The sequence below is a fragment of the Manis javanica genome, chromosome 2 (genome assembly GCF_040802235.1).
Source record: "Manis javanica isolate MJ-LG chromosome 2, MJ_LKY, whole genome shotgun sequence".
NCBI classification, from domain to species: domain Eukaryota; kingdom Metazoa; phylum Chordata; class Mammalia; order Pholidota; family Manidae; genus Manis; species Manis javanica.
Window position 1 is genome coordinate 9,560,395 of NC_133157.1, and position 25,968 is coordinate 9,586,362.

At 35.8% G+C, this 25,968-nt stretch overlaps 1 protein-coding gene across 11 annotated transcripts in view; it reads right to left on the minus strand.

The window, feature by feature from the left end:
* Positions 1–25,968, minus strand: part of GAPVD1 (GTPase activating protein and VPS9 domains 1) — a 77,341-nt gene that overhangs the window by 29,129 nt on the left and 22,244 nt on the right. For 3 of the 11 annotated variants that reach the window (XM_073224554.1, XM_073224533.1, XM_073224537.1), the window contains exons 2-13: positions 19,246–19,462; positions 17,669–18,512; positions 16,157–16,243; positions 15,440–15,574; positions 15,114–15,303; positions 12,124–12,284; positions 9,865–10,009; positions 7,606–7,731; positions 5,276–5,449; positions 3,606–3,746; positions 2,409–2,543; positions 1,865–1,984 (exon numbers count right to left, since the gene is read on the minus strand). In XM_073224554.1, coding sequence (XP_073080655.1) covers positions 1,865–1,984; positions 2,409–2,543; positions 3,606–3,746; positions 5,276–5,449; positions 7,606–7,731; positions 9,865–10,009; positions 12,124–12,284; positions 15,114–15,303; positions 15,440–15,574; positions 16,157–16,243; positions 17,669–18,512; positions 19,246–19,430 — 2,443 coding nt within the window. In that variant the 5' untranslated portion in view covers positions 19,431–19,462. Of the gene's footprint in view, positions 1–1,864; positions 1,985–2,408; positions 2,544–3,605; positions 3,747–5,275; positions 5,450–7,605; positions 7,732–9,864; positions 10,010–12,123; positions 12,285–15,113; positions 15,304–15,439; positions 15,575–16,156; positions 16,244–17,668; positions 18,513–19,245; positions 19,463–25,968 lie in introns of those variants that run through there. The other 8 variants (XM_073224566.1, XM_073224549.1, XM_073224557.1 and 5 more) reach the window with 6 other exon arrangements.

Below are 25,968 nucleotides of genomic sequence, written 5' to 3' on the forward strand. Positions count from 1 at the left end.
TTTGTTATTATGAAAATAGTTTTGAACTTGTAAGTCCCATTCCTCAGAAGGGTCTTAAGGGCCCTCAAGAGTCCATGAAAAACTGCCTGTTGAAAACTGCTGGTTAAGAACTGTTAAGAACAGTGGTTCTCCACTGTTTTGTGTTCGAGAAACCATCGTAAGATTGTATATCAATGATACTTCAAAAAAAAAGGGAACAGCATTTCTCAACTGGGGCTACTTTGCCCCCCAAAGGATCATGTGGAAATGTCTGCAGATGTTTTTGGGTGCCACACTGCAGGGGAACAAAGGGGTGGTGTGCTCCTGGTAGAGGCCAGAGATGCTGCTGAACAACCTTCGATGCAAAGGACAGGCCCTCACAATGAAGAATTACCTGGCTCAAGATGTCAACAGAGTTAACATGAGAAACCTTGGTTTGGAACAAACAAAAATGTTAAAAAAAAAAAAACAAAAACCTCTAAACCCAGTATTTATTATATATAAAACCACTGGTAACATTTTGGTATTTCCAATGCCTTCTCTATGATAGGCTTTTTTATGTTTCATTGTCTTATATGTAAAATTCTTAAAATTTTCCAAATGAAAATAAAAACCACAATGAGATATCACCTCACACCAGTAAGGATCGCCACCATCCAAAAGACAACAGCAAATGTTGGTGAGGTTGTGGAGAAAGGGGAACCCTCCTACACGGCTGGTGGGAATGTAAATTAGTTCAACCATTGTGGAAAGCAGTATGGAGGTTCCTCAAAAAGCTAAAAATAGACATATCATTTGACCCAGGAATTCCACTTCTAGGAATTTACCCTAAGAATGCAGCAGCCCAGTTTGAAAAAGACAGATGCACCCCTATGTTTATCACAGCACTAAATACAATAGCCAAGAAATGGAAGCAACCTCAGTGTCCATCAGTAGATGAATGGATAAAGAAGATGTGGTACATACACACATGGAATATTACTCAGCCATAAGAAGAAAACAAATCCTACCATTCGTAACAACTGGATGGAGCCAGAGGGTATTATGCTCAGTGAAATAAGCCAGGCAGAGAAAGACAAGTATCATATGATTTCACTCATATGTGGAGTATAAGAACAAAGAAAAACTGAAGGAACAAAACAGTAGCAGAATCACAGAACTCAGAATGGACTAACAGTTACCAAAGGGAAAGGGACTGGGAAGGATGGGTGGGAGGGGAGGGATAAGGGTGGGAAAAAAGAAAGGGGGCATTACGATTAGCATGCATAATATAGGGTGGAGGGTATGGGGAGGGCTGTGCAACACAGTGAAGACAAGTAGTGATTCTACAGCATCTTACTATGCTGATGGACAGTGACTGTAATGGGGTGTGGGAGGGGGACTTGGACTTGGTGAAGGGGGGAGCCTAGTAAACATAATGTTCTTCATGTAATTGTAGATTACTGATAACAAAAAAAAAGAACCCTCAAAAAAAAATAATTTTCCAAATGATAGTATTTTCTAGATACTTCCCCAAGTTACTTCATGTTCCTTAAAGCACTTAAGAAATAGCTTTATGAATTCTAGTAAGTGGTTATATCAAAATTCACTTAGCCATTCTATTTTTCAATTCTTGGACTGTTTCTCATTTCTGTCAATACAAATGTTGTAAAGAACATCTTTGTGTGTAAAACTTTCTCCACATATGGAATTGTTTCCTTATGACTGATACCTAAAGTGGGCTAAGTGGACCAAATTTAGTATGTGAACTTTTAAGGCCTTATATACATATTGAAAAATTATACTCCAAAGTGCTCTAATAACTGACATCACCAGCAATGTGTAAGACTGAGTTTCAGTCATGAATGTCATCACTTTAAAAGTCATTGTCATTTCCCCTTCTTACCATGAGTTACTTCATCCATGTCTGGACTGGTGACAGAATCTTTACCCCCAAAATCAGAACTGCACTCAGATCTCAGGTCTTCAGTCTTATTGGGAATATCCTCAGAGGTTGCACTTATGCCTTAAAAAAAAAAAATAGTAAAAAATAAACAGGAAGAACAAAATAAACACACAAAAAGAATATGAAGTTTATAGAAATGTAAATATTCTCAAATTTTGTTTCCCGTTTGATATTATATACTTTATTATACTATGGCTTATATACATCCCTTGATTTATACAACATAATCAGAACTACCATGTGATATCTAAATATAGAAGAGGTTACCAAGAACAGATAGTTATAGAGGGAACACACACAGACTATTCACCTATTACTTCAACAGGCTTGATAAAACCACAGGTTAAGTTCTCACAGATTTAAGGTACCACAGAAATAACTTACTCAGCTTTTAAATACAACATATCTCTTTGCCATCAACTTTATAAATGGGGAGGTGGGAACACACCTTGAATCCTTATTCCTTAAAACAAGACAGACATACCCGACACAACACTGAGGCCTGGTGTGCTGGGGCGGGAACTGACCTCCCTGACATCCGTATCATCAGATGTGCTACCCAGTCCAGAACAGCTCTCCAGTTCTTGAAGCCGCTCCTCCTGCTTTAGATCTGGGGCCTCTGAATAGAAGACACAAGGAATCACATTAGTGATTATGTTAGCACACCACAGCTTCAGCTTTTGTGACCCAGATGAAAAAAACTAACAGGGCCTGAATGAAATCAGTGTAAATAGATTTCTCGGTCTGGGACAGTTAGCAAAGGTCCTTAGTGTTAAAAAAGACAAGGTTACGGTTTTCATCCCTGTATAAACCAGTTCACTGCGCAAAGACAGAAACTCTGCTTCTAGACCACTCATCTCATAGAATATGCTGTTGGTTAACAAGTAAACGGAACAAGAGAATATGGAATAACTTAGCATTAAATCAACTGCTTTCTTAAAAATAACTCCTGTGGATGCTTAACAGACAGTGAGCTAATCCTACCATCTCCTTATGCAAAAGTTAGCATGTCTGAATGTATTAACATTACAAAACACGTATCAGGATCACTTGATTATTCTTGAACCAAGCAGATCAGATAGAATGTGGTTCAGACATACAGTTATTTATATTTGCATTCTGGTAGTTGACATTTAGTTGACAGCAAAGATAATCAGAAAAAAAAGTAGAAATGCAATATATAAGAAGAGAGAAAGTACAAACACTTTATATACCTTTATAATAACCTTGCACAAAATAATTCTCAGTACTCCAGAGTCTCAATTTCAATGTGTTTCAAAAATATATTAGATATCTTTTAAAGGGTTAAGCTCTCCTCTGGGATAAACCTAAACATGCTTACCAGGCATCCAACCACTTGGGGGTCAAGTTCTTTTGCTACTCCTATTTTGTTCTGACTTAGTGGGAGATAACTGAACTCAATGTCCCACACCGAACCCTGAGGAGTTACCAACAATTGCTTCCAAAATAACTCAAGAGACAGAAAGTCCCTGCCATCCAACACTGCATTTTTTCTTGGTGGACAGAAATGTCCTAATTTTCCATTTGAAATTCTTAGCAATGCAATTGCTTCACACTTATTAAACATATATTTGACAAAATGTACATAGTACAGAAATCTGGATACCTCACATTTAAAACTTCTGTGCAAATCAAAAGCAAACAATGACAGCGTACTAACCTGAGTCACTTGGCAATACCTCTACACTCCAAGCTTCGCTTGTTGTCTCTGATATGGTAGAACCAGTGCAGGGGTCAAGAAGCACTGACCCTGAGCCTGGCAGGCATAGTAAACTGCCTAACATGTTCTCTGCTGCTGCACCTGTATAACCAGTGGGGAGCAAAGGGTTAACAAAGATCCTAAAGGAAAGAGCAGTGATACCAGGGAAAGGCCAAACACTAAACCAACAAAAGCTCTCTACTCTACCCACAAGAAAGAAGCCAAGGTAAGGGTAATTTCCATGAGTAACCACCAAAAACACACATTTCCCACTCTGGCCACAATGACACAAGCTCCTTTCCATTGGTTTCCTCCTGTTCACCTCGGACCTCCATTGAAAAAACACACATCATTAGGTCAAGTCATTTCAACTAACTTTCACCTTGATTTTTCAGCAAATTTTGTGTGTGCTCCCAGCATCTTTCTAAAATGTATATGAGTCCTACAGGGATTAATAACACTCGCAGACATGTAATCACAGTAAGTTATATTGGCCAAATACGTTTTCTTGTGGAACATTAGCTACATATTCAGAGCAATAAAATATATTTGCAGGAAAATACACATCTCCTCTGAACACTCATTCAAATGTAAATACAGCTTATTGCTTAAATATAGCTCACTGCCAGGAAAACTACTACTTTGGCATCTGGAACAGAGTAATGCAAAACCATTTAAGAAATTTATTTACACTTCTTAAAAATACAAATAGAAAGGACTAAGCAGTAGTGTACATCTGTGTTAAAAATCCTTAAGTTCAGAAAAGCTCCAGTACTTGTGATTAAACCTAATAAAATAAAAATTGAATGTTAGGGCATGAAAAAACCTCTGGAAACAGGTTACTGGTTAAAGAAACTTTTTAAAGTGATTTATGTCATGAAATAATTACAAATAAAATGATGACTGGAAGTTGCCTAAACATAACAACTGGAGAGGGTGGGAGAAGAGAAGAAATAAAACTGGCTGTGTGTGTGTGTGTGTGTGTGTGTGTGTGTGTGTGTGTGTGTGTGTGTGTGTGTGTGTGTGTGTGTGTGTGTGTGTGTATGAAAATGAAGATGGTGGTTATGAGACTGTATGAATCTTTTGGAATTCATAGATTCCCTATAAAGGGTGAATTTTAATGTATATAAATTGTATCTCAATAAAATATTTTAAAAAAAGAAAAAGAAAAAAACTGGCTAGTCTTTGGAACTAAATTAATCCTTCTAGAAATAGATTAAATTTTTAGAGAATCTCAGTATCATATTATTTCAAAAGATTTTATGGCTATAATCTGCAAGAATTTTCACCTTAAGGTATGGAAGGTGTTTAGTCTCAAAAGAAGAATAACCTAATCATAAACTAAGAGCATATACTATGGCCTGCAAACAAGACATGATGACAAACAAGCCAATTCAAAAGACTGGTTTTTCTTTGGGGTTCTGCAGGGGGTAGTTAAATGTACACAGGGAAAGCACTACCTATATTTAAGAAAAAAAATACAGAATTGTCTTGTCACATACAGTTATTTTAGATTCCCAGTTAGCGCTAACATGCACACCTCGTTGTCAGAGCATCTTAAGTTCCCTCCCAGAAGGGTGGGTTGGGTATGAATAAACAGCAATCTTCCAGAGACATTAAGTAGCAGTTACCTGCAATTTCTTGCAAACGATCTTCATCAATGTTCGGGTCAAAATCACTTCCCAAGACGTCTGTACTCCAGGTCTCACTCACTGTTTCTGATATATCTCTATCATCTGTCAGTCCCATCATGTCACGAATTTCAAACTTCCTTAGCTTATCATCAAGATTATCTTGTGTTGTAGCTACAAAACAAAATTAAGCATTTAATAAATGGTAACAGAGCTATAATTTTTTAGTCAACTTTGAAGAACTTTGTCTTTGGACTTAAAGTTACATATTTTATCACTAACACTGTGAATGTAGTACCAAAGCACTGAATTATTCCCTCACTGAGGAAATCTTTCCCTCTCTGAACTAAGCTCATCACATGTACTCCCCATCCTGGTAGATTAACTGGGGCCATTGACGCAGTTGTCTCCCTGTATTCACAGGGAGTGTGACTGAACAAGAACTGAGATATATTACCTTCTTTTTGAATTTGTGCAGGCCTTGTTTCTTGCTTTGGTCAAAAGGGTAAGGAGCAAGTGTGCCAGTGGTGAGGGGAGGCCTCCACACACCTTACGAACTTCTGCTCTGTCACCCTTGCTTCTCCCATGTGAACAAGCTTAATTTAAGCTAGCCTGCTGGAGGATAAGAGACCACATGGAACAAAGCAAAGGTCATCCTAGACCAGCCTGCTCCCATTGACCAAATGACCCCCAGTTAAGATCAGTAGGGCTCCTAACTCAACGTCTAGTGACTGCAGATGCATGAATGAACCCAATGCAAATCAAAAGCACCACTAAGTGGACCCACAGACATGAGAACAAAAACAAATGTTATTGTTTTAAGTCATGAAGTTTTGAGGTGGTTTGTTATACAGCACTATTACAGCAGTAATTGGTAAACTCATACTAAAAAAAATTTTTCCACGTGACTTGAATACACTGCCCCCAGTTCTAGAGTTTTCTCTCTGCCCTTGACCAATGAGAAGCAGTCTATATCTTGCTTCCTTCACTTTTTTTTTTCTTATTAAGGTATCACTGATATACAATCTTATGAAGGTTTCATATAAGCAACACTCTGGTTACTACATTCACTGATATTATCAAGTCCACCCCCCACACCCCATTGCAGTCACTGTCCATTAGCATAGTAAGATGCTACAGAGTCACTACTTGTCTTCTCTGTGCTATCCTGCCTTCCCTGAGCCCCCCTACATTATGTGTGCTAATCACAATGCCCCTTAATCCCCTTCTCCTTCCCTCCCCACCCACCCTCCTCACCCCCTTTCCCTTTGGTAACTGCTAGTCCCTTCTTGGGGTCTGTGAGTCTGCTGTTCTGTTTCTTCAGTTTTCCTTTGTCATTATACTCCACAAATGAGTGAAATTATTTGGTACTTGTCTTTCTCCACCTAGCTTATTTCACTGGGCATAATACCCTCTAGCTCCAACCATGTTGTTGCAAATGGTAGGATTTGTTTTCTTTCTATGACTAAACAATATTCCATTGTGTGTATGTACCACATCTTCCTTATCCATTCATCTATTAATAGACACTCAGGTTGCTTCCATATCTTGGCTATTGTAAATAGCATGTCCCAGGTAATTCTTATGTGCACTAAAGTCAAAGAATCATTGCCTCAAACCCAGCTGCCCTCAGTGCTGCCCTCAACACTTTCTTGAAGTCCACCAGTGACCTTTAAATAACACATTCAAAGAACTTGTTCAAATTTATCTTCCTAAAGCACAATGGGGATCCATCTACTTTCCAATCCTTAACCTCACACTATTCCCCTACTTGACAGGTCCTGAACTAGTACTACGGTTTCCCACTTCTTTGACTTGGTTGGTCTGTTTCTTTACTAGAATGCCCTATTTCCAGTTTCTGCTAATGCAATGCCAGCCAGTATTAAGGCTATTATTTTCTTCCAATAAGCTTTTCCCTATACTTTCAACCACACATATCTCTCACTCAAAACTGCCAAAGCACTTTCATGTACTTTCAATCATCTGTGTACCATTTTCTCCCTATTTTAAGTGCCTTGAGCCCGGAGTATTTTTATCTTTGGATCCTTTAAAATATGAATATCACAGAACTGAAATGCCAAATACTATAGCATTCAAGCAATTCATTTTAATTATTCTATGTAATTTAAGCCTAAACAATTTACTTACCAAGTAAACACATTTTTAAGAACTGAGGCAACTATGAATAAATGCACGTTTAATGGTCATTAGATAATCAACTTAAATTATTCTCTTATTGAACACAGCCAACTTACATTGAAACACATTGTTTATCTTGTAATCAGGTAAATTCTTTGCCACTTGAGCAACTGTGATAAACTTCACTTTACCTTGCTCATGCTCTAACAGCTGTAGAGCTTCAACTCCGTTACTCCCAGAAGGCCCTGCTCCTAGTTCTGATACAGACTCTCCTTCCAGGTCTAGAGAAGATACTGAATTGGAACGGTTTGAAGGACCTAAGGAAATGGTTATACTGTAAGTGGACTTTTCAAAACAGCCATGAGCCATGATGTAATTTTCATGCCCTAGAGACTAAAGACTGATTAAAGTGCTCTTAATACTGCATTTATTTATTATGCCTTAAAAATATACATGCCTTAAATTAGTTAGTAGTTTAAAACCTATACATACTTAAGGTACTCTACAAGAAGATATGTCAAAGAAATAATCAATCCCCCCATGTTTTCTTCCATATGCTACCTCTATAGCTTTTCTTCTTCCTTCCTAATTACAACCCTTAAATAGAATTCGTGCCTCATATCAAATTTACCGAGTATCATAATTCCTCCAGGTGGTAAAGATACCTCGAGACAAGTACTGGGCATAGAAGCCACAGGGCATAAACCTGCAAAGAAGTAAAAAGCTAACCTTTTCAAACAATATGGCTTCTCTCTCACTTACCAACATTACATTTCCCTGTATGGCCCCGGAAGATGACTGGTTAGCCAGAGACGGGTAAGATTCCTCAAGGGAGGAACAACCTAAGACAGGCACAGTCGCAGGGGGGCCATCAGGTGAGAAATTGGGGATCAACAGAGGGGAGGCTCAGAACCTCACCCCCCCTGCTTTGAGAGAAATCTTCTGCATCCGTGGATGTTTTGCTGCCCTTGTCTAGCTTGGATTAATACTTAGTCCATAGGCACACACCTGATCATCTACATTTGCCCTCTTATAGCACTAAACAATGTTTTCTACCTTTATCTTGCATCTACCTACCACTTCAGCATTTTATTAAAAATAATAATAATAATAATAATAAAGGGAGAAATGTGGGATCAACATATAAATCAAGTATAAAAATCAAACGAATATTCATATTTGACCTGATTGTTTATAGTTCATAATGCGTGATCAAAACCGAAAGTTTCTGTGATGAATGCCCTTGTACTGTTCACCATGTAAGAATTTATTCACTATGTAAGAATTCGTTCACCATGTAAGAACTTGTTCGTTATGCTTCAGAAGATTGGAGACTGACGAGAATTAGGCTTGAGATGGATTAATGATTGTGCATTGAGCATTGACCCCCCTATACTGAATTTTATTGTTGTTAACCATTTGATCAATAAATATGAGATGCCCTCTCAAAAAAAAAAAATATATATATATACATGCCTTTTAAGCCAGAAATTCTGCTTCTAGCAATTTATCCTAGGAATGATTTCACAATTCATCTAAGGTTGTTTGTTGCAGGGCTTCAAAATGTCTAAAAAGTGGACGTAATCCACATATTTAATCTTAGAAGAATGTTTAAGTAAATTATAATATACCCATTTGATGTTAAAGAAAACAGCCATTAAAAACCGTGTTAATAATGTTAAATAACAAAGGGAAATGTTACTCTTAACGTTGTTAAACTAAAAAGGTTACAAGATAGCATAAACCTAATTTTGCTATAAATAAATCAAAATGTGAACTGTTGTTGATAGAATGGTGAGATTAGTTGATTTAATTTCTTTTCTGCATTCTCTAGAATGAATTACTTTTGTTATGAAAAGTTCAAGAAAAAGGAAAAGTTATTACTCTTTGTTTAAAAATGTTAGTAAACTTCAACTTTTTTCATTTAAAAAGTTTGTCCTAGTACATGGAATGACATACTCTCACTTCACAATCTTGGCTTTTAGTTTTCTTTTTTATTCCTATTACCATTATATCTTTCTGCTTCATAAAGGTGTTAGTATGTGAATAAAGAAATACAGAGAAGTACACACAAAATTCTGAAATACTAGTAAGTCCATTGCTTTCCATTTAGTCATGCATTATCTCCCTCTAAAGGAGCTCTATAAGCTTTGGTACATATTAATGCCAAAGAAAGAAAACTTGGTATTATTGGAATCTCATTGAAGACTTATTTTCTTCTACATTTTATAAGACCAAAGATCTCTTGCAATCTTTTGTTTGTTCTTGTAATGTTAATTCTATTCAAGAAATAATCTTTACAACCAAATGACAAAGATCATTAGAAGAAAACTTCTTTACTGTCCTCAATGAGAGGCACAAACGGTATAATTATAATTTATAAGTCTCCTTTAAAAAAACACAAAACATTATTTGAGTTGTACAATTCCTTGAATGAAGTAATCCTTCACCTTCAGATATTCCTTCCAGATTATCACTGCAGAGGGAAAAGCGCAAGGTTTTATCAGGTTTACCATGGAGTTTGTTTTCATCGACAGGGACATCTCCTTGTCCTCCATCCGAAAGTTGCATGTTTAGGACCTGAAAAATAGAATGCTATTGGTTTTTCATAACTAACTGATTACTAAGATTACTGATAAGAAAACAAACCACAGCAAATACACATTTAAATTCTTCTTAAACTATCATTTTTTACTAAAAACCCATTTACAAGCTTTTAAATACCTCTAAAATGAAAGTATATCAGTTAAAAAAAGACTGAATCTATGCCTTTCCATCAGCCTTCCATGCCATGGAATTGTTAATAATTAAATTAAAAGATTAAAGCATTTGGCATGGTAAAATGACACATTAAATTGGTAGTACACTTTTCCTAAAGTTAATAAACTAATACAACAGGAAGAGAACATATAAACAAATTATCTTGTAGGTACCAGAACTTAATCAGTCTAGTCTGAACCTCCTCTCAATCATATATAAATATGCAAAAAGTTCATACCAGAAGCTGAAGTGTGATTTCAAAGACATTTCCAGCTTAGGGCTAATGACATTTCTATAATGTTTTCTATTTGTTAGATGATTTTCAAATAACATAATTACTTCTCATTCCCACAAGCCTCCTAACTCAGCCTGGTATGTTGATCTCCAACTGAATGAAGAATTGAACATTTCTTTGTTGGAAGTCACACAGCATGTTTTAAGTATACCTAGAACTTGAACTCACAGCCATTGGGTTTGTAGGCTGTTGCTGGAATATGAATAGTATCCTCATTCCAAAAAAGAAGATAAAGCAAAATAAAACAAACAGCATTGGGTGCTGGTTTGCTGTGCATTTAAATGAGCAAATTAGAAGTTTTGAATGGCTCTATCTATTCAGCCATATGATACTTTTAAAAAGCCATGTGGGGGCTCTCTTGTCCCCTCCAGGCGTGAGCCAGGAGCTCTGTCCTCTCGCTTTCTCTCTAAATAAAGCCTCTGCTTTGCTCTCCTAAAAAAAAAAAAAAAAAAAAAAAGCCATGTGAAAATAGGATGTATTTCCTATTTGCTTAAAAGTAAATGCAAACATAAAAATTTTACATTTTGAATTTTTAAGATAACTTGGTCTTTTAAACTTATAGCGAGAAATGTACAACTAATCTTCAGGAAAACCCATCTGAAGGTTTAGAGAGAGTGGTATGAATTAACAAGAAACCAAAGGATCACACCACAATGCGGGTAATTCCCTGCACAAGAATGCAAGCTACTATTTCCAAGGCTGCTGCCGAGCTGCAGATTGGGGAAGATCACAGGATAAAGTGAAATGCCACAGAGCTCTCAGACTGAAATTCAGCAATTTTTTCCCCATTCAGCATTCCCCTAGTTGTTGTGTTTTTTATTATATTCCAGAATACCTAAGAAGTTGATTCTGACAGCTTTTGCGTTTGCCAGCTTTTTGTGTGTGTGTGTGTGTGTGTGGTGTGTGTGTGTGTGTGTGTGTGTATGTGTGTGTGTGCAGTTTTAGAGTATTATAGTCCTATTTTTTATGAGTCATGCCACAGTTTCAAACACAGCTTTAACGACTACCATCCCCTCTTCAACCAAATAACTGGTCCCTTCTTCCCAGGCCAGGAATACACTTTCTTGAATAAACAATCACTGCTGAATATAAAACATTATTTCTTTTTTAGGAGGTCACACTCTATGAGAAAAGGCTCCTACCTTTAGAGAGTCAAGATTATTTTCCTTTTGCCTCTGTCCCAAACTATTCTGTTTACAAGTATCTTAAAAACTGATTTCCATACCTCCAACCTTATTTCTTCAAAATATTTTACTTTCTTGGTCTTTTTCTGTTCTCTCTCTTCCATTTCTTCCTAACTGGTCAAATAATAGAAACTATTTCTAAAGAATGTTTGGTTCTTTAAAGCAGGAATACCACTTAAAGAAAGAAAAGAAACAAGGTCACTGGAAAAGTCTCTTCCATTTCAAGGCTTCCTGTCTCTTCTACTACTATAAAGAAAATTTCTTTTGGTGTGGACCTGGTCACCAACTACAGTAACGTAAACATGCCTCCAGAACTGTTCACAGGGAAGTTAGCATTTGATGGTGTGTCATGGTAGGCCCACTGAGGATAACGAAAAATATTCACTAAATGAATATTGATTTATAGAAGCAAGTGACAATTAATTAGAAGAATTTAAATTTCTTAATATTGATGGCCATAAGTTAAATACCTCATTTTCTGACATCATCCCTGGAGTAAGCTGTGGACCTGTCCCTAAGGAAATGACCAACACCTCTTCTGGTTGTACCTCCTGGATGGTTTCTTGAAATGGTCCTTCATGGTCCATATGTAGGTCCATTAGCACATTGGTGCGGCTCCTGCTCCGAGTTGCTAATAAAAAAATTTCAAATATGATAACTTAGAGAAAAAGACAAAGATAGAGAAAATAGTACACTAATACAAAAACATTTTTGATTAATGTAGAACACTTGCACATGCAACAAAAGTGATGAGAAATGAATAAGAAAAAAATATCTGTATCTTTCCAGTTACTCTCCTGATGACTAAAATAAAGATTCTCCTTCAAAACTGATAATCAGAAACAAGGATCCATGTTCACCTGACAGAGAGTGACACACAGATGACCACAATGACAGCAAAGATATCCCCATCAATTTAAGACTTAGGGTGACAAAAAAAACATTACCTTACTTCTTATCTTTTAAAGATAGCCTCAACTATTCTAGAAAATGATTTAGCTGCCACAGGTCTTCCATACTAATAACTGAACTAATTTATAAGCACTAGAAAGTCATATATAAACCTGATAGCCATATAGTGTAATATATGTTGGTCAGGCAACTACCGGAAAAATCAGAATTTTTCAAAACACATTGTTTTTCCTGAAGTGTATTAACCTCTTTCCAAAGATGTAGTCCAGAAGAGTCCTATGTTTGAATACAAGTTTCCTTTTTGCTCTATTAAATTAATAAAGGATCTAATTATTTTGGATCCCTACCTATAAATAAACAAGTAATACTTGTAACTCCTTATAACTCTTAAAAGAACTCTTGGACGCTAACAGACTTACATAATTTATGACAATTTCTCTATGAGTTTTTAATCTTCTGTCATAAGGTTTCAATTTTCCTTCAGAGGACAATACTCAGTACAACCAGAATACTAAATAGAGATTCTATTTCAGTGCAAAATAATCAAAAGTAGAGACAAACCAAAAACACTCTGTAAAAACAAGACTTTCAATTTTGAGTGAAAGATGACCTACTTGAAGACACAAATATAAACAATCACCTTTCCAAAATGCTGTAGATCTGTTAATTAATCACTATTAACGTTAAAAAATCAGAGTACACATCAACTTCCAAGAATAAAACACATTCACTCACACCTTATTTGCTGACCCTCACTTTCCTCTACTAAACTGAGAACTTAAATTCAACTTCATGAATTACATAAATCTTAAGTAAAAAACTTTGATTTATAAAAATGCAAGTAATCAAAATTCATGGAGCAATTTACATAAAGCAAAAGCAACATGCACATGGAGCACACTTTGAGACAATTTTTAAAATAAAAGTTAAATAAAAAGAGGAACAGCAGCCTATTACCCACCAAATGGGGTTACTAGAGTAATATGAGCAGTAAGATTGGTGGCTGAGGAATCCCAGGCAGTGATGGCTGCTAACTGTTGTCCTGGGTTGCGAAAGCATTAAACAGAAAGAAAATCAACCCTCTGAATAATGGACACATTAAAAAAAATATGAAATAAATTCAATGACCCAGTCATATGACTATACAAAATAAATCTGGGTAAACATATGAAATTTACTTCTATTATAGCCACATTTAATGACTTCTGGATGGCAAGAAATTAAAGAACGAATATACAGGAGTGAATAATGGAGAAAAAAAATCTGAATTAGAGTCATTTACTTCATGTTGAAAAAATGCAAATAGCCTGTAATGTTAAAAATCATTAAATGTCAAACAATTTTTTTCTTATGTTTAATTTTGAAAATTGACATTTTGGCATGATGAAAACCAAGACTTGAATATGATGCTGCATCTTGATGATGTTATTCAATAGTATGCTAAATGTAAGGTAGATAATTTTTAGAAACTTACAAATCAGTTCTCATAAGTTAAAAACTGAAATCCCATTCTTCAAAATGCATAAATTACAGTGACTATTCATGTTCACTAATTGTTGCTAAGGTCCTCATTATCACTAAAAAATTGACACTAGATCACTCTGCAACCTTGGCTTGAACACTCTTTCCCTGTCTTGTTTACTTTCTCTAACGCCCATTTATCCTTCAAGACAAAGTACAGGCTTCACCTGCTCCAGGATCTTCTCCTGATACCATCACCACCTGGCTAAGTTAGGAAACCCCCATCAGACACTTTGTATACTCAAAGGTATGGTCTCTACTTTTCTGCCCAAAGAGACCACCAGCAACTAATTTAGAGTAAAGGCATGTCCTAATGGTCTCTGCAACCCCAGTGTCTAACACAGCTCCATCTTCGGGACAGTGATTATGCCTGCTCTTTTGGCATGCATTGTTTTGCATGGATTAAATGAAACAACATTTATAATGTGCTTACCCAATGTCTGATACATGGTATGTGCTCAATTTTTTTCATATAAATATGTATATAAAGATAAAAAATAGATATTTACTAAGTGAATAAAGCTTAAACCTAATTCTTAAATAAATAAGCTTGACAAAAAATTGAAACTTTTATTTTATACATTAACACAAATAGCTCAGTTGATAAAAGACTATTAATAACAACAATAATGGAAAAATAGTAACTATGCATTTTCAACTTTACTGATAAGAACTTCTAAAATATTATTTTACTCTTCAGAATTTTGCAGAAGGACATAATTCAAATAATTACTACTTACAACAAATGACACTTCCACATTTTCCAAGACACAAAGATATACAAAATATACTACAGTGGTATGATTTCAATTAATTATGAAAAATACATCTAGATAAAGCTAAAGCCTACTGATGAAACTTAACAATTCTGGTGTAATTTAAAAAATTGAATTACTATCAGTAAACTTGAAGAGAAAGACTTTTCCAGAGTATTTAAAACTATATTCCAAAACAATGAGCAATAGCAAACGCTAATAAAGAAATAACAAATTTAAGGGAAAGTCCTGATATGAGAAACTCTCTTTACCTATAGGCAATCGATTCTTTTTATTTGCTGGTGTGGTTGCTGGAGACAACTGAGGAGTATTGTAGGGAGTCATTTCTAAACTGCTGCTTTTTCCTGGCTTTGCCTGGGGGAGGTTTGCCAATAAATTGTCAAGAGCCATTCTATCTTCTCTCAGTTGATCTCCAGACATTACACTCTTCATAAAATTCACCTAGCAAAAGTAAAATGATATTAGGTAGTGAAATCAATTTTTCAAACACAGTATGTATTTCTCACACAGTATACTCATCTATGAGTCTTAGATAAGTGACTTTTGAGAAAATCCTATTAAAGAATAAAGCCATTACCAGAGTAATAAGCTGACTGTAAGTTATATAAACCACAGTTCTGCTCAACCCTTCCAGAAGATTAACAGAGGACATTGGAGGGGTCTCCACTGCACGGCCGCCAATCACAACATCAAGGAAAGCAGCAACACAGCTCTGTTAAAACAGAAACAGATCACAGTAAAAACAGTATAAATACACTGTGTAGACAGTGACTACACAGTGAACATTTCCCCTTTAAAATAAGGGAACAAAATTCTGATTAAGGTGGACAAGAATGCAAATAAGGTTTTCTTCTTGAAAATTTTATTAAACCAAACATTTTAAAAAATTAAACTCTTTACAACCTATTCAAATATGATTAAGATTTTAATTAAACTAACTGAACAATGCCATGTTAACTTAAGAAATACACTTATTATACAATTATTGCTGATTTGAATTTAGTGACATTTTGTAAAATTAAACTTTTAAAAATAATCTTAATAGCTCCTGATTCTCATTACAGTGGCATCTCAACACTTTCATAAGTGACAATTAGTCATCTTTAGTGACTTCTTCCTTTAAATGCTGCCAATCTGACACTGAATCCTCTACAGCTATACCAAGACTAACTGAAAATAATAATTTATACATCACCTAAGGATAAGATTTAATAAAGAAAATAGTTAGGTTTGCTAATACTTTGGCAGAACTGTCTACAAACAGTATTTCATATGACACAGTATTCATTCTTACTTTGTCAAATTTCCCAAGGCTGCTCTTTGTCCGGGGATCGCCCTCTTCAGAGCCAGTCATCGCTAACTGCTGCAAAAGGCGCCCAACCTGCAACCCAAAGCAGTGGTGGGAAGACACAGGCTACAGACATTCACAAATCCCTCCCTGTGAAAGTACTTCCACTTAATTTTAAAAATCTGTTTCACAATAATATTCACACCAACACCACCTGACCAGGAATACAACAGGGTCCCCAATAAAATGTACACCTTGTCTACACCAGCTTTTTCTATATTAAGAATTATGGAGAAGCAGCAGAAAATTTTGCTTTCATTTCTTTTAAACACATTATATCAATAAGAGGAAATAAAAATACAACACATTTTTTGATACTGTAATTTCCATGTGTTTAGAAAATTTTTAATTAACTTGTAAAAGGAGATTCAAACTATTTCAAATATTAAATACCTTTCCCTATGTAGTCCACAAAGTACTCAAAGTACAATTTCTTTCCTAGATTTAAAAGCAAACAGTTCCTACAGAACATAAGCTGACTGGAAGGTAAGTATTAGTTCATAGAGTAAGCTCCTTACTGCCAAAAACTGTTAATCCATTCTCTTTAAAGATACTTTGTTGAAAGTTACATCATAAAGCATCATCTTAGTATATGGGACAATCCTCCATTTCACTCATTTTGAAAATATGTAACCCAATCTCTACTGGAATGACAAAAATGAGAACTACATTAACATTTGAATAAATTTAATGTTTCACAGATGAAAAAAAATTTTTTAATTTTATTTCAGGAATTTATAGTTAACTGCTAAACACCCCAATATGATAGAACTGATCATGAAAAAAAGGTAATCATCCAAAGATACATTTTATTCAAATAAATTCAGTCCCTTCTTCACAGTATTTCTGAGGGATAAAATATTTCAGTAGTTCAGATGAGTAGGAAAAAAAAAAAAGTGATAGTATTGATCCAAAAATCCTTTCTGAAATCTTTAGGTCCAAAACAGTTTCAGATTTCAAAATTTGGGAGATTTAGAAAGGTTGGTTAGTGTATATGTAACATGTACAATACTTAAGGTGGCATCCTGTAATCAAACACAATAACATTCCTGCCCCAAAACATGACTATTCATTAGCACCAAATGGAAGAACTGACAATTATAAACAGTCTCGTGTTAGTTCAGGTTATGTTTTGCTACCAAATGACACTCTCAGTTTTCAATCATTCTGGATTTTGAAATCACAGGAAAGGGATGGTGGATTTGTTTCAGAAAATCCAATCAACTACACATCCAAGTATGTGAGGACTCTATTTAAAAAACTAACATAAGATGTTTTATGACTACAATATTTTAAAATCCCAATAGACTGCTTTCATTTCTTAAGAAGCAAATACTTAGGACAGTTTGAAGAAACAGAAGAGTAAGAATATATGAATATTGTCATATTTTCTATTTCTACCCCTACTGCCCAACTAATTTTAAACTAAATGCCGCATTAATAATAGCAAAAGCATACCTGCATCAGATTAAATCTCGCCACCTCATTAATAGGAGCATCAGAAATTATTCCATATTGTTCTGGATTGACAACTGCAGGACAAATGAAGCAGGCCAACAGGAGATCAGTACACATTGCCCTGACCTCCCCAACTTCCAGTCTATCCACACAGGACAGGGTTTTGTACATCTGTGACACAATCCACCTTAAACTATGTGGAAAGCAATATGTGTTCTGCTTGAGATAACCAATAAATTTGTTCACCAAAGCCACTAGTTTGGCCTCATTGGAATCTACCATCTCTTGAACCTTTTGCCTGAATCTATCTGAGCCTTTCTCTCCAAAGAGTTTCTCCTGTTGAGATGGGGAGAACCTCTCAATTAGCTTGTTTGGATCTGTTTCAAGGTGATCTTCATCTTCAACCAGCAGTTGCATGATCGGCTCATGCAAAGTAGCTGTGAGGAAAAGTTTGGCAGAAAACAGTCCTTCGGAAAAAAGTTTAAATAAGATGCTGAAGGCACAAGTTCCTCTCCTTAGAAGTCGCCTGGGGTTGTCACTTTCCTTAAGTTCAAATTCAATCAAGTATCTCAAAACCTGAAGGAGGTAGCTTTCATCTTCTTGCATAATGCAGTTGCCATAGAGGGAGGTAAAAACTGTGTAAATAACACTGTGTGTGTTCTCCTGATTAAGTTTCTCTCCAGCAACCAAAGAGGAGGCAATAAGACGAGGATTTTCCCTTAATCGACTCAAGAATTCCCCATAAGCAGTCTCCTGAAATCCCAACTGCTTATATCCATCAACAAATTGTGTATCTTCCAAAATCTTGGCATGCTGGCAACATTCAGCAGGAGAAGCTTCAGCACTAAAAACCGAGCAAACAAAATAACAAAATTAACAATAGTGTAGCACACATACTATACTGAAACATGGAAATGTGAGTTGATTATAATCCCAGCAATGAGATCACTTTGGATTGCTAAAATAATTTAGACCCCCAGCATCTGAATATGTAAAGAAAGACAAAAACAAAGTACAAACAAGGACAAATTCATTGTATTAAATAAGGTTCAACTAAAAGTATCAAGAAGTAACCATTATTCTGATTTCTATCATCAAAGATTAGTCCTGCCTTTTTCTGAACTTCATATAAATAGAATCATACAGTATGTAATCTTCTGTGTCTGACTTCTTTTCTCAACATTATACCTCAAGCACCACTATTTTTAAAGTTAAAAACTGCTTCTTGGACAAGAGAACAATGAGGTATTAACAGTTAAAACTGAGGTTTCTAAAATTGAAAAACAGATATACAGTATCAGAACATGGCAATATATATATTAAATAATAGAAAAACAACACAAGACAGTTTACAACGTTATACACAGAGATACAAAATTGATAGGTGTAGTATAAAATATTAATGCTTAAGTTATAATTCTCTGTAACAGCACTTAAGGTAATAAAACAGGCAAAGATTTACATTAACGTGGATTTAAATTATCTTAAACCATGTACTTTGCTGGAAATAGATTTGTATTTACAATTAGCACAGAATTATAGTGGCTCATAAAATCTGAGACCTCAAAACTTTTTACCTGGTTATGATAAGCCGATCCAAATTAATTCTCTGTTGCTTAGCAATCCATGCTGTACGGTACAACTTCTCAGCTGTCTTAAGGACATCTGCATTGAGCCTCTGAATGAGCTGTTTCTCAGAATTTACATATAAGCGTTCCTGCTTGAGGTGATGGGCCAGACTATGAATATCTAGCTTCACCATCTTCAAATGTGGAAAAGGTACAAGGCTGATCACTAAGAGCAAAAAAGACAAATTGAAAATTTTTATGTCACTTGAATTGTTTTCCAAAATCAAAACGGGTAAGAGAACACGTTAAGAATTAGGTAGGCTACATTGAGCACTAAGATTAACTCTATTTTTAAAATAATCTGTTTTTTTATTATAGAAGCATTCAGGTTCAGTATAGAAAAATTAGTAAATATAGATAAGCAAAAAGAAAAGCTTCTAATAAAGCCACCTCTCAGAGACAGCCACTGTAAAAACCTTCTTTGTATCCTTCAAGTACAGTGTCTGTCTATTAACCAGCTTTTCCTTGACTTCCTACAGCTTTTCATTATAATCAATCAACATACCCTGCTGACTCTCTTTAAAATACATCTCCAATCTGACTACTTCTCACCATTCCATCATTACCTCTCACCCTAAGGCCTATGACCACTATTTCCTAACTGCTCTCCCTGCTTCCTTTCTTTTACTACTAGAGTCCGTTCTCTACATAGCACAGTGTCCCTTCAACTTGCGTCTGACCACTTTATTCCTTTATTATAAACCATCCAATGGTTTATTTTACACTTAGAAGGAAATTTGAAGGTCCTACATGATCTTCCCTAGGCTACTTCTCCAACTTCATTTCCTACCATTCTACACTTGCTCACAAAGCACCAGACACACTGGCCTCCTTGCTTGAACAGAACAAGCATCCCCTTCCCTAAACCTCTGCATTTGTTGATACCTTTGCACAGAAGGCTATTCCTCCAGATATCTTTACAAGGCTAGTGACTTGACTTCACTCAGGTCTCTCTGCTCAAATGTCTAATTAGAAAGGCCTTCTCAGATTCTAAAATTTAAAAAAAACCTTTCTACTCCCTCTTCCAGCCTTTTTAAAAAGTACGTGTACTGTCTAGTATTACATCACAGGCACCTACTTGCATGTTCATCTTGCTCAGAGTATGGCTCTCCCGCTAAGAGGTAAGAGCCACCAGAGCCAATGCTTGTCTGCTGTATTTACTCATAGATATAATTTCAGGACCGAGGAGAGGGCCTGGTTCACAGCAGGAGTTGAATAAACATTTGCCAAAGGAATGAATGAAATCACACAATTCTTGTTTATCTGGTAGCTGAACAAACTGATAGAAGTAGCATTACTATTTAAGTTATACGCCTGAATCTAGAATGCCAGCCAGACCACAAATATTTTATTTCAACAATAAAAGTGCATCTAGCCCAGATAATAATACAACACTGTGTGTCCAGAACAGCCAATAGTCATTAAGTTAGAAAAATACTTCTCATTAAGAATTAAGCATTATGATTGCATACTTTCATATGATTGAAAGTTGCTGTGACAGCAGAGCTTTAACGTTCTTACCATAACACCAAAATGGTAATTATGTGAGGTCAAGGATGTGTTAACTCACACAGTACTATTGTAGTTAAACTTTTGCAATATATACATATATCAAACCATCACATTGTATATCTTAAATGTGTAATATGTTATATGTGAATTACATCTCATTAAAGTTAGAAAAAAAAAGTTGCCCCCACCAATAAGATTCAAAAGTCACCTTACTGTATCAAACAATACAATTTGTAGTGAATTCAGATTTTAAGAGAGATGACAACCTAGACTCTCAATGTTTACAGATACAACAAAACATGTTCACAGATATGAAATAAACATTTTTGATGCTAAGGCCAATAAAAAAGAGAAGAATTAAACAGTATGGTAGCAGGTGGAAATAAATTTAAAACCACTTTTACCTAAAGGAATAGATATAACAATTTTTAAGTTCAGAAGTTTTTACATTTTCTTATTTTAATGGACTCCTGATGAGTAGGAAAATTTCAGATATTAAGATCTAATCTGAATTTGTTTTCAAAAAACACTTTCTTGTACCTTAACAATTCCCTAGCAAACTATGCAAATCTGTTAGTCCAAATCTCCTGTATATTGTTTTCCTCTCAAAAGGAAGAAGTATGTCTACTTCACCAAGATGATTTGCTATTAATCACAACAGCATCTATGTACATTAAAAAAAATTGGTGACACACATATACATAATCTTATTAACTCAGCTTACAGAAGATGCATATATGACTGTAGATTTCCATGTGGGAACTCTAACATCCTCTAGGATGCTGTAAGTCCATTGGCCAAGAACAGAATCACTGAACAACTGATTGTAATTATAAGAAGTGTTATAGTTAATGAAAATGGTAATGAAATGGGCTCTTAAAGATCTAAATGCTTCATTAATTAGTTCTGTTGCCTTGGGCACATAATACATACTCTCTGAATCTCCATTTTTTTCCATCCATAAAAACGTAGACAAATATCTACATTTATTTTGGGCCTGGTATAAGCAACATATTTGATACTGGGATATAAAAAGAAATAAAACCTAGCATGTATCTTCAAGGGCTTTCTTAACTCATACAATGAGGCAGACATGCAAGCAAATGGCCACCCAAAAATGGTATGGGCATTATGCTAAGAGACTGTATGTGAGAAGTAGAGACAAAAAGAAGTGACTGAAGAGTCAAATAACTACATCTCACCTTAACAGACAAGTATGGGAGCATCTTATTACACTGATGGACAGTGACTACAATGGGGGACAGTGGTGGGGACTTGACTATATGGGTGAATGTAGTAACCACAGTGTTGCTCATGTGAAACCTTCCTAAGATTGTGTATCAATGATACCTTAATAATAAAAAAAAGACAAGTATGGAGGTAGGGGGCGAAATACAAGTATTTGCCAGACATAAAGAGGATGGTGGGTAGGGATAGAATTCCAGATAGAGGGAGCCAGCCAAGCAAAGGCACAAAGATGTGTAACAAAAAGTCTATTTTGAAAACTATGCATGGCTTGCTACAGTCTTGGGGGCATGTGTGTGTGTGTCTGTGTGCTGAGTGAAGCTGGCAGGAGGGGAAGAAGGGTATAATGAAAGATAAGGCTGCACAGACAGAAGGTACACAGACACCAGAGTTAAGAAACTAGGACTTTGCACTGCAGGGGGTGGGAAAAGAGTTTTAAACAAAAAAACTAACTTGATTAAATTTATATTTGAGAGTATAAATTATCAGTAAGGAAGAGAATAAGGAAGTGAGGATGGCACAAGATGAAGGAAGACAGAAATCGGTGACAGGCAGGAAGTGCAGCAGTGGCAATGGAAAGAGCAGGACAAATTTGAGAGATGTTAGGAGGTAGAAAATACAAGATTTGCTGGCACTACATGGGGGAAGGTGAGGTAGAAGTTTCCAACTCTGGTGACTAGAGTGGTGTGGTGTTACTTATCAGAATTGAGTATCATATGAGGAAATACATTATAAACTGAAAATTGTGCCTGTGTAGTTCTAAGGACTTTACACACTGGATCTTCACAATATCCCTGCTGAGATAGGTGCTTTGCAGCTAAGGAAACTGAGGATCAGAGATAGTAAGTAATATGCCCAAGGCCACACAGGTGAGAAGTGGTAGAGCCAGTACACTATTATTACCCTGATCTCTGTAAGAATGACTCAGAAACCCATGATTACTCAAGTAAATATTTTACTTTTAAGAGATGCATGCTCAAATATGTAGAAGTAGGGTTAGGATGTCTGTAACTTACTTAGCAAAAAAACTCAAGAGATTTTTTTAAATGCAGCAAAATGTAAACAACCGTTGAATCTGGGTAGAAGGTATCTGGGGATCCCTTTACTATCCCCTAACAGTTTCAGACATGTTAGAAATTTTTCATAATAAAAAGATAGGGAAAATATTTTAGAAATTCTCCAAGTGTGCCCCCTTTTTTGCTACTTTAGTACAATTTAATTCAACAAATATATTACTGAATTTTGTTGGAGCCTAACCAGGCCCCCTAATCTCAAGGAGCTCATAGTCTCATTACATACAACCAAAAGACTGTTCAAGGCAGAGGGCACATGAAATGTTTCCAAGGATGGCAAAGTATGAACCAATTTATGCAATTCAGAAATTAAAACCTTCAAATATAACTTCACTTAAAAAAAATTAACACATGAAAGTAATGTTCCACTTAATTTTTTAAAAAGTAAATGTAAACAATGGTGTGTGGGGGATCATGGGGAAGACACTGTACCTCAGTGAAGACAAATAAGGACTCTGTGGCATCTTACTACACTGATGGACAGTGACTGCAATGGGGTATGGTGGGTACTCAATAAAATGGGTGAATATAATAACCACATTGTTTTTCTTGTGAAACCTTCATAAGAGTGTATATCAATGATACCTTAAAAAAAAAGAAATGCTTTTGCAGCATCCCACAAAAAAAAGTAATGTAAGCAAGAACTCATCTTCTAAATGCTTCAATAGACCTAAATGTCTTCAAAGACATTTTTGTAAAGATGTTTTAAATAAACATAGACAAACCTGCTACGCAAATTTTTTCTTTAATCAAGTTCAAGAATTATAAGCTTTGCTGCTTTCTTTTCTATAGTAAGCCAGTCAGAATGCTGTCAAAAAATAGTTAGTGGCTTACCCTATAAAACAATACTTTAAAAAAAATCATTGTGTAAATGTAAAATCCTTTTTCCACAAAATATGAATTAACTCTGACCTATATGATTACCCACAATTTACCTAAATTAAGGTCATTTTAAATTCTTATTTAAAAATTAAATTCATATTCTGAATATTATTTTATATAACATGCAGCACATGCCAGGGCACAGTGATATTATACCTGTTCCATTAGAGTGTAAGCACTGAGGGAAAGAACGAATTCACCCTTGTGTCCTAGCAAAGCTAATGGCAGTTAGGAGAAGCGCAACATGTTAACAGAAGTCAATTCAGGGAGCACCACGTGCCCTGGGCTCAGACATTTTGAAAAATAATACTCCCCCCTCTACACACACACATAAATAATAATACCTAATAGATCATTACTTAAAAACAACAGTTGCAAAAAAGGGTGTGAGAGCTTAAAAGGTAAAGTCTATAAAAGTCTGCCCTTCTAAGGCATCACTATAACACAAGAGGAGTTAAGAGCCAACAAGAATAGCTTAAATAAATACAGACATGAATAATTAAAAGTGAGGAAATTTCACCTTACTGAAGACAAGTACAAACACTGGCAGTTTCCTGAAAAGTAACAATAACAATATCAAACTAATAATAATATTAACATCAAACTAACATTTATTTAGGACTTTAGAATGCCAGGCACTGCTAGTCTTTCCTCATGAATCCTCATGACTCTATGACAATTATGCTCTCATTTAAGGGTTGCTTAAAGTGCTGACATACCTAGTAAGTAGCTACATCAAATTCAAACCAACTCTGTCAGACTACAAATCAGCCCTTGTTCCCAACCAACTAATCAAAACATTTTGTCAGTAACATATACTTTAATTTAATAACTGGCTTCTTAAAGTTCCTTTTATCTATTGGTTTTTACAGAACTTTGTCTGGCTTCTAGCGACATCTACTTTATCCCTAGCCCTCACCTCTCGGCTGAGCTTAAATTCTTTATTTCTTCTGCCATCTTAATATCAAGACAGAATCTTAGAATTGGAAAAGCTATTAAAAGCTATCTTCTCCAAATGAATTCAACAAATTATTTTCTGAATGTCTTAACACAGAACAAAACACATACAACCTCTGTCCTCAAAGCTTAGTGACTGAAGCCAGGAGCAAGTACATTACAAGTAGCTACAAGTATGACAAAGGGAGAAGTAAGAGCCCAATCACTCAAGACTCAAAAATCTCCAAAACGGAACCTAAAAATTTCTACCCTAAAACTGGCAATTGTTCCAGACCTTCCTGCCATGTTCTGTTGTGGCACAAACACACTCCAGTCTCAAAACCTTAGGACTCATCCTTTTCCTCAGCAGCAGTCTGCATCAATCAAGTTCTACTTTCACATCTGTCTAATTCCTCTAGCAAATAAATTCAGTCCCAGGAATCCAAACAACTGAAAAAAATGTCCCAACATGTTTCTCTGCCTTTTAAAGGTTCTTCTCTTTCCAGTCCATCCTACACTGAATATTTCCAAAGCACTACTTGATAAATAACCTACCCAATCCCTCCCAAATCCCCTTTCAGACATTAATGACTTCCCTACAGTGCCAGAATATGTTAAATCACCTGTTGAAGTCAGGAGGGTGTTTGCATGCTAATTAAGACTACCCCTGATTAATTCTCCAGGCTTCCAACAGCTGGAGTCAAACGGAAGCTCCAGAAACTCTGCATGTATCTGGCAAGAAGATCCTCTGCTCTGCCTTCCCTTAACCCTACAGCCAACTCCATCAAAATCTACCCTGGACCACCAGGTCTTAACCGAGCCTGCTCTGTATTTCTGTCCACCTCAGTACCAACAGGAAGCCAAGAACTCCTCATCCTGCAGAACCTAATCCCTACACAGCTCTTCTAACCTCACCTGTTGCCCTTCCCCACCTCTACAGTCCTTTTCACAGTGTCCCCTGGAACACAAGTCCACTCAGAAAACCTCCTATAATCTGACCCTTTTCTGGAAAGGTTCCCTGGGC